Below are 9,115 nucleotides of genomic sequence, written 5' to 3' on the forward strand. Positions count from 1 at the left end.
AGCCTATCATCCATCCTCACTGAAATTTGTCGCTTGATTGACAAACAGGGCACCCAGTCTGATATCAGACCTTTTCTGACACGTGGGTAACCACGCATGCACGTAAAACCACGACAACTTTGCCAAGTGTGAGGTTGCCACAGTTAGGTACAAATATTGATCCACCATGACTGATGTTCATTTGGTAGTGTGCTTGAAGCTGGCTATCAACAGCTACTGTTCGGACTATGCTTCCCTTGCTGATTTCATTCAGTGCAAGTCTACAGAGTAAGGTTATGACTAAAATACTGTATGTAGAGTTGTAGGCTATTGCACAATATGGGTTCATGCAGTTATGCAAGGTACATCTATATATGAAGAGTTCAGATGCTAAACGCCACTTTCGCCAAAAATTAGCTAATGACATTGAGTGAATGCTGTAGGCACGTAGTACACCATCAACAAATAGATTTGCTTTAAATCATCTAAATCACAGTGTCAGTGCATTCAGAAATAACAGTTTGTATGCAAAAGCTGCTAAACGCCACTTGCCTTTGACAGCAAAAGGCGCTATATCCTAAGAACCAATCACAAGGCGCAAATCGAATCATATGTTTTCAATGTAGCAGGGCGCTGTTATGCCGGCTTTTATGAGGAGACATATTCCACATCCGAGCAGTCGGAAGTGTATCATGCATTTATAATGTTTTTTGCGCAGCGATGCTACTTTTAATGAGGCAGATCTTCTATACATTAAACGGCAACAGCGTTTCACGAAAGACAAAGTTAAAATGCCTTTCTTTTATCCCACATGGATACTATGAGGATAAACAAGAGACGAAAAAGAGACCAAGACCTTGAGTATGAATGAATGAATGACAGCTTCTAAAACTGTCTGTGAGACAACCCCCTTATTGCCCAGTAGGCCCACCTTGGGATTTATCTGCTAATGTAAGCCATTTTAAAAAGATAAATAATCATAAAACTATACATGTATATTAGCCTACTATCTATTACCTAGAGTCTGATAAGCTATTTATATTAATGGAAAATGGACTTACTTGACAGACATATTTTTAACTTCAGGTGGATTGTGTATGTGTTTTATGTTTGAAAAAATAATTTCTAATTGCATCTTTGGTAATTTTCCAACTAAATACACCGTCTTGTCCCGATAGGTGGATTTAGAGGGGTTTGCATAAAAAGCACTGGTGGATTTAGCTCATTTTGACGCAAAAGAAAATCTACAGGATTCTCAATACGTTCATAAATATATATATAGGTTTTGCATTTTTATATTAGGTGGGTCATTTTGATTAAAAAAATTACTAAGTAGCTCGCATACTGAAAAAGTGTCGGAATCCCTGCTATAGAGCTACAAATGCCATTAAGCTATTTTTTAAGTTTATTCATTATTTTTCTTTTCAGCTTAGTCCCTTTATTAATAAGGGGTTGCCACAGCGGAATGAACCGCCAACTTATCCAGCATATGTTTTATGCAGCGGATGCACTTTCAGCCGTAACCCAGTACTGGGAAACACCTATACACTCTTGCATTCACACCCAAACATATACAGCCATAATTAGCTTATTTAATTCACCTATAGCGCATTTCTTTGGACTGTCAGGGAAACCGGAGCACCTGGAGGAAACACGCGAACACGGGGAGAACATGCAAACTCCACACAGAAATGCCAATTGACACAGCCGGGGCTCGAACGAGCAACCTTCTTGCTGTGAGGCGAAAGCGCTACCCACTGCGCCACCATGTCACCCTCTATTTTTTAAGTTTATAAATTAAATGATAAAACATCACTTACAGTAACATGCATTTCTTTTTCTCTCAACGAGGATCTATTTGATCCACAGTACCTTAGTGAAAGTAACAGGGATGCCTGCATCCAGCTGAATGTGATCGGCCAGCTCCGTAAACTGCTGCTGCTGTTTCTGCAGCGTCTCCAGCAGCCGGTTGATCTCCTGTTTCGCCAAAACCACTCTGCAATCATCCTAGCACAAAAACAACAAACAAACTCAAATTCCTGATCTTTTGATCAAGCTGATTGTGTGTCATGACTTAGTTTGTACCTGCTGCAGTGTTTTCTCGCAGTGCAGGCAGGCTGTGGACACCTGAGACAGCAGTATGGTCATATCCTCTTGCTGCTGGCGAAGCCAGATCAGCCTTTCTCGGACGTGTGCATCCACCACGCTCAGAGCCATCTCCTCTTGGCGACACAGTGTCTCGTGCAGATCTGCAAAGTAGGCACGCACGCAAGACCGGGCGCTTTCTGCAGTTCCTGGAACCTGTGTGGAAACCAACGAGAAATTTACTGAAAACTGATGTAAATGCATTAAGAAAAAGACTATGAATACCTAAAACCGTATGCATACATGTTCAGTGTGAGCCATGCCCATGCTGTCCTCCACAATCTGCTCTCCTCCTTCAATCTGCTGCACGATGCCCACTAGTTTCCTGGAGTACTCCGATACTTCCTCTGTGAACGTGCGAATGCAGTGCGCCATATCCAGGATAGATGCTCGAATCTGGTTGGCTTCAGCCTCTAGTACAGCATGCTGCTTTGAAAAGGAAAGATTGGTGTATTCATTTTTATTAATATTTTATTTATTAAGTTTTATTTTTCACAAAGTATGTGATAAGATTTATACATATATTACAGTGCATCCAGAAAGTATTCATAGCGCTTCACTTTTTGCACATTTTTGTATGTTACAGCCTTATTTCAAAATGGATTCAATTCATTTATTTCCTCAAAATTCCACACACAATACCCCAAAATGACTATGTGAATTTTTTTTTAATTGTTGCAATTTTTTAAATAAAAAACCTGAAAAATCACATGTACAAAAGTATTCACAGCCTTTGCGCAATACTTTGTTGATGCACCTTTGGCAGCAATTACAGCCTCAAGTCTTTTTGAATATGATGCCGCAAGCTTGGCACACCTGTCTTTGGGAATTTTTGCCCATTCCTCTTTGCAGTACCTCTCAAGCTCTATCAGGTTGGATGGGAAGCGACGGTGTACAGCCATTTTCAGATCTCTCCAGAGATGTTCAATAGGATTTGGATCTGGGCTCTGGCTGGGCCACTCAAGGACATTCATCGAGGTGTCAAGCCACTCCATTGATATTTTGGCAGTGTGCTTTGTGTCATTGTCCTGCTGGAAGATGAACTGTCACCCCAGTCTGAGGTCAAGAGCACTCTGAAGCAGGTTTTCATTCAGGATGTCTCTGTACATTGCTACATTCATCTCTCCCTCTATCCTGACTAATCTTCCAGTTCCTGCTGCTGAAAAACATCCCCACAGCATGATTCTGCCCCCGTCTTGCTTCACTGTAGGAATGGTATTAGCCTGGTGATGAGCGGTGCCTGGTTTTCTCCAAAATTCACTCCAAAGAGTTCAAATCTAGTCTCATCAGACAAGAGAATTTTGTTTCTTATGGTCTGAGAGTCTTTTAGATGCCTTTTGGCAAATTACAGGCTGGGAGTGGCTTCCATCAGGCCACTCTACCATACAGGCCTGATTGGTGGATTGCTGCACAGATGGTTGTCCTTCTGTAAGGTTCTCCTCTCTCCACAGAAGAACGCTGGAGCTCAGACAGCGTGACCATTGGGTTATTGATCACCTCCCTAACTAAGGCCCTTTTCCCTCGATCACTCAGCTTAGATGGCCGGCCAGCTCTAGGAAGAGTCCTGGTGGTTCCAAACATCTTCCACTTACGGATGATGGAGTCCACTGTGCTCATTGGAACTTTCAGAGCAGCAAAAAAAATTCTGTAACCTTCCCCAACCTTGTGCCTCTAGACAATCTTGTCTTGGAGGTCTACATTTTGGAATAAGGCTGTAACATAAATAATTGTGGAAAAAGTGAAGAGCTATGAATACCTTCCGGATGCACTGTATATGGAGCAGACCAAATTTTTTTATGGTTTCAGCTGAGCAATCCTAAACCAATGAATTCAAGCTAATATCTAACCCTAAAGTCCAAACAATACTTCAGTTTTTACAGGTATGCTAGGTTATGCAAACAGTGCGCATGATGCAAAATTTGTCACCGGTACATTATGAGTGCAAAATGACTTATGAATCCTGTTGATATGAATATAGTTTGTCCACCACATCACAGTCAACACTGAACAATGCCAGAAAAAAATGAGATGTAACAACAATCCACTGAAGACAGCAAAATCAACAGAGCAGTATGCTGACAGGTAAATTTGCAAAGTGATTAAAATATATCAGCAGTGAGCCATTTTTACAAGCACATGCAAGGATGCATGTTTCTAGTGTGTATTCGTCAATTGGAGAAGTTTGTTCATCGCCACTGGCTTGCTTGGTTTGGGACTTGTGGAGCTGTGCATCATTGAATTTGCTCTTTGGGCTTCAGCAGTGACATTTACATTACACTGAACTGAACTAAATTGAACTTTGACTATGAAAACTGGACTGAAGCAGTTTCAATTTACTAAAACTCCAACTATGAAGCTGCTTTGACACAATCTACATTGTAAAAGCACCTGTAGAACACCTTTGTTTGAATATGCTAACTTGCTTTCAAATGCAATAGACTGAGGGATTAAACATTAAGGTGATTTTGAATTGTGTTATGAACTTTGCACCTTATGCCCTTGATGCTTCCCATACTCCTTGCAGACGCAGCACATGAGCGGTCCAGGCTGGCAGCCGTCCTCCAGGCAGACAAACTCTATGGCATGCACCTGGTGCTGCGGGCAAAGCATCTTCTCATGGGGTTTGTCTGCCAGCGGCACACGCCGGTGCTTTGCCAGTGTTCGAGTGGAGTGGGTGAGCTGGGAGCACTCGGCACACAGATGCGTGGCACAAACAGTGCAGTACATGGAGGCAGTGTGAGTCTCATCCTCGTCACAGCGGATTATGCACTGATAAAGACATGGCACAAAAAAAAAACCTTGCAAATTACAATGAAATTACAACCAAAAAAAGTGGTCTTTTTAGATATTTAGTTATTTTTTCATAATTGTAAAAGTTCTATCCTGAAGTAATTCAAAATAAACATTTTAATGTTTATCAACTGTTTACCATTTACTTTCAAAATTAATGAAGTAAAATAATTTTAAAACATACATTTTAAACTTGCATGAAAGCATCTCATTATGAGGCTAGGTTGTATATTGAATTGATATATCGTTACTGGATTTTTTAAAGTACAAGTTGCATTTATTGCTACAGCTTACATTTATAAAGTGCAATTAACATAAAGCATACTAAACACGAAGTACATTCATACTTTGATTTAACTGTTTGGATTTTTATTTTTTTCAACAATGGAATTTTTGGTCACACATGACTTCAGAGTCAAGTGTGTTCACGCTTGTTTGCTTCACATTTAATTTTTTTTGATTTCTTGATTCATTTAATTTCATTTAGTTCAAGCCAAAAAAAGAATAAACATTTTGACCCAATTACCCTAGCATTCACTTTTATTTTTAAGACAATCTAAACAAATAACAAGCTAAAATTTAGAATCAAACCAGCAATTTCAGCAGTAAACGCTTACACTAGGATATGTCCACACAGAGAAAAGATTTACTACTGTAGACAACTTTAAGTTTACAAGCGACTGTGTCCTTTGTAGACATTACTATCTATTAAGTAGGTAATGTTATTATTGCAAACTAGGCATGGGCCGGTTTAAAAATATCATGGATAAAAATTTAAGTTTTAAGGTTTTGTAATTACACCTCTAAAATATGCTCCTTTTAAATGTCTTGGTAAAAAACAAAAACTTTTCCTCCTTTGAACACAATATATTTTATTTTGAGAAGTCTTAAATATTTTGGAGCAGTAAACATGTCAATTAATTAATTCAAATAAATCATTGACTTCTGCGGTCTTCATTTGTTTCAAAAACACAGATTTCTTGTGTTAACTTGTTTGGAGATGTTTTCTGCTGGAGATACTATTGTTTTAAAAAACTTAAAACAAAATGTAAAAAAACAAACTTGCATATACAATAGGAATAGTAAAGCAGAAAATTTGTGGTTTTAAAACCTTGACTTTTCCAAACCACAGTAAAGATCTGCGCGGGAATGAATTTTTAGTCCCACTCAGGCCTTGTTCACCCGCTGCCCGGCCCGCCCTGCCCCATTTTCTACCCGACCCGGCCATTCCCGCTAAATTTAGATCTGGTTTCTAAAATCTCATGTTAAAATTGGGTACTACCAAAAGAAAGAAATAACAGGTAAGTGCAAGGATTGTAAATGCTGAATGTCAGTTTTGTTTGCCCCTTTGTGATAAGACACGAGTGCCATCTTAAATAGTGACGTACGGTGAGGTTTGTGGCTGGTGAGGCACTGACTCTTTCAAAGTCAGATTTACAAACATATCCACTCAATATTGCCAACTACCGATTTTGTTTCATATATCATATCAGCATTATTTCTATACACGTAGCAGGTACATATTGGGCCACGGAAGAATGTAAATTTAAATATGCCTCCCAAAAAGCACCCAGCTGGATGCTACAGAGTCCAGACAGCCTATAACAAGTGACACACAGCACCACGTGCGCGCTCGTGCGATCTCCCTCTCTGTCTGGAATGCTATATTGTTGGATATAGCCACAGTATACATTGAAAACGGTTTCATCCCATGCCTCTTGCTAACACAACAGTCTCTTAAAAAAATACACTGGCATCATCTGTATGAAAGAGAAAATCACTTCATTCCATGTTCAAGTCAGTAAAATTTCTTTGATGTATCCTTAACTTGCAAGTAAAACAATTATTGACTTAAATCTCTCTCACTACCAGACTCATGCGCATAAAAAAGGAAAGCGACTTTTTGTACCAAAGCACTGTAGTGAAAAAAAGTCTAAATATGTTGAATGCATTTAAAACACATTTTGCCTTGTTTGTGGTTGTGCAGCTACTGACTTAGTTATCAGAAGCATAAAACAATGTCATTTTTAAAATACACTGTGTGGTTTAAGGTTTAACGGGGGACAAAATGGACAAAGAGGTTTCTGTAACCCATAACCATCGCCAAGATTTTGTTTTTAAATTCATTTAGAGCTTTTAAATTCCATTTAGGAAAGATGGTATGGAATCTGAAATGCAGCACTTTAGATCATGTTTATTCTTCAGTTTTTGTTTACAGTTCTAGTTATACTGCTAAACAAAAAAAAAAACTAGGTAACACTTTTGATGGTCCATTTGAGTATTAGTAGACTGTATGCTTAATAAGAATCTGACTATAAGAAACTTTGCAAGTACATGTCACCTTAAACTAACCCTAACCCCAACATAACAGTCTATTAATCTAAAGAGAATTAGTTGGCTGTAGATGCAATGTAACTTAAATTTAACAAACGGACCATCAAAATAAAGTGTGACCAAAAATTATTATAAAGTTTTAAAATGTACACTTCTAACCTCTCCCATCTCACGAAGTGCATCCTCTGACATGCCTGACTGATTAGTGGCCCCATTCTGTAGCCGTTCAAGAAGTTCTAACAAGGCAAAATTCTTCTTCAGGCCCCAAACACCAGAGTCTCCTGGAGAGCAAAACAAGAATATGATTCTTCCCAGAATGGACATTTTTAAATATCGAGTTATATTGTTATTATAGAGAACAGAGTGGCAAACTCACCCAGCTCAGTGACCTGTCTGTCGAATGGGCAGCGAACTGCCCTGCCGTGAAGAGGTAGACGGGTCAAGCAGTCGTGACAAACTGTGTGTCCGCACAACAGCAGCCGTGGTACCTTATCGCCTTGTAGTGAAAAGACATCCTCACACACACCACACTCCAATACCTTAAAGTCAACAAAAACATTTCTTTCTTTCAGGAAATGTTGCAGATTATTATTTGTGTAGACATTTCTTAGCGAATTTTCTTTCTGTAAAAGGCCAGGTCAGGCCTTTCACTTACAGTACATGATGTCCTCAAATAGCAAATAACAACCATCCAATCCTTCAATTAGTCCCATCCCACATTTTTTACTATGTTGATTCTATGGTATTTGCACTTAACAATAGTAAAGAAAATACCATCACATCTTTCATTTTAAAGTATTCATTTCTCATTTAAAACACCAATTAAGCTTTAAGTTTGTTACAATTTATTTTGTTATTTGAACTTTTTTCCACAAAAATCAAGCATAAAGTCCAATTCTAAAACGTTTATATTATAACAGTATATTATTATATTATATTAGTATTACAAAATGTATACGTACGTTCATAAAAAGCTAACATGTAATATCTAAAGAATGTTATAATAAACTTGGGGGTACTAGCATGACGTATCTCGTTAATACTGCAACATTTAGACCTATTGCCTTGTGTTCAGCCACAACTAATTCATACATATATCTCCTAATTACTTTCTAGTTATATAAACCTAGCTAACGTTAATTGATTAAACAGTTGAAGATATGCAGTTCACGCTCTTTCTATGGACCAGTTGATCATTTAGCTAAATTGCCGGCTAACCCCTTCTGCACAACTCATTTAATAACGGCACAGTTATCAAAACAACACATTTTTTTTAATACTAACAACTTGTTTTTAATCGTGTCGGGAGTTTTGAAATGGGTGTGTGACATTGTATTTAATGTAAGAAACGCTATGACAGTTTTGAATGATGCTATCATTAGCCTGCTAACGCCCTGCAGAATCTCACTGAACGCACCTATAGATGTTATAAATAACGTTTCTTACATGGTCGTTATTGAATAAACATCTAGCATAATTATTTATTTCATATGCATCATACCTTCACCGCATTAGCGGCAGTTCCTCGGCCGTGTCTCACACACGGATCCATCGACGCCTGTTTATTTACACCGACAGCAGCGGCCATCCTCGGACTGAACCATCTAATGACACTTTAGTGTGAACATGGCATACTACCTTAGCGTCATTTCAGGCTATCCTACGGTAATTTAAAAAATAACTTTACTTCCAAAATTATGTTTTAATGCTTTATCGCAAATATTTGTATTATACCTCAATTAAATTATGCCAATCGAGTAACATTGTCACCCATGTATGACAGTGGATCAGTCCGTCAGCTGTTTCCGCTAATGCTGTGCGAGTACGCGCTCAGCAAATGTTACAGCCCGGAATAAATTATACATAC

The 9,115-nt window shown here is 38.5% G+C and overlaps 1 protein-coding gene across 2 annotated transcripts in view; it reads right to left on the bottom strand.

Moving 5' to 3' along the window:
- Nucleotides 1-8,843, bottom strand: part of trim23 (tripartite motif containing 23) — a 19,765-nt gene extending 10,922 nt beyond the window's left edge. Inside the window, exons 1-7 of one of the 2 annotated variants that reach the window (XM_056466132.1) lie at nucleotides 8,750-8,843; nucleotides 7,625-7,787; nucleotides 7,408-7,529; nucleotides 4,615-4,893; nucleotides 2,368-2,550; nucleotides 2,065-2,280; nucleotides 1,852-1,986 (exon numbers count right to left, since the gene is read on the bottom strand). In XM_056466132.1, the coding sequence (XP_056322107.1) occupies nucleotides 1,852-1,986; nucleotides 2,065-2,280; nucleotides 2,368-2,550; nucleotides 4,615-4,893; nucleotides 7,408-7,529; nucleotides 7,625-7,787; nucleotides 8,750-8,836 (1,185 nt within the window). In that variant the 5' untranslated portion in view covers nucleotides 8,837-8,843. Of the gene's footprint in view, nucleotides 1-1,851; nucleotides 1,987-2,064; nucleotides 2,281-2,367; nucleotides 2,554-4,614; nucleotides 4,894-7,407; nucleotides 7,530-7,624; nucleotides 7,788-8,749 lie in introns of both variants that reach the window. The other variant, XM_056466131.1, reaches the window with a different exon arrangement.
- Nucleotides 8,844-9,115: the final 272 nt, after the last annotated feature.

Source organism: Danio aesculapii, chromosome 10 (genome assembly GCF_903798145.1).
Source record: "Danio aesculapii chromosome 10, fDanAes4.1, whole genome shotgun sequence".
NCBI lineage: Eukaryota > Metazoa > Chordata > Actinopteri > Cypriniformes > Danionidae > Danio > Danio aesculapii.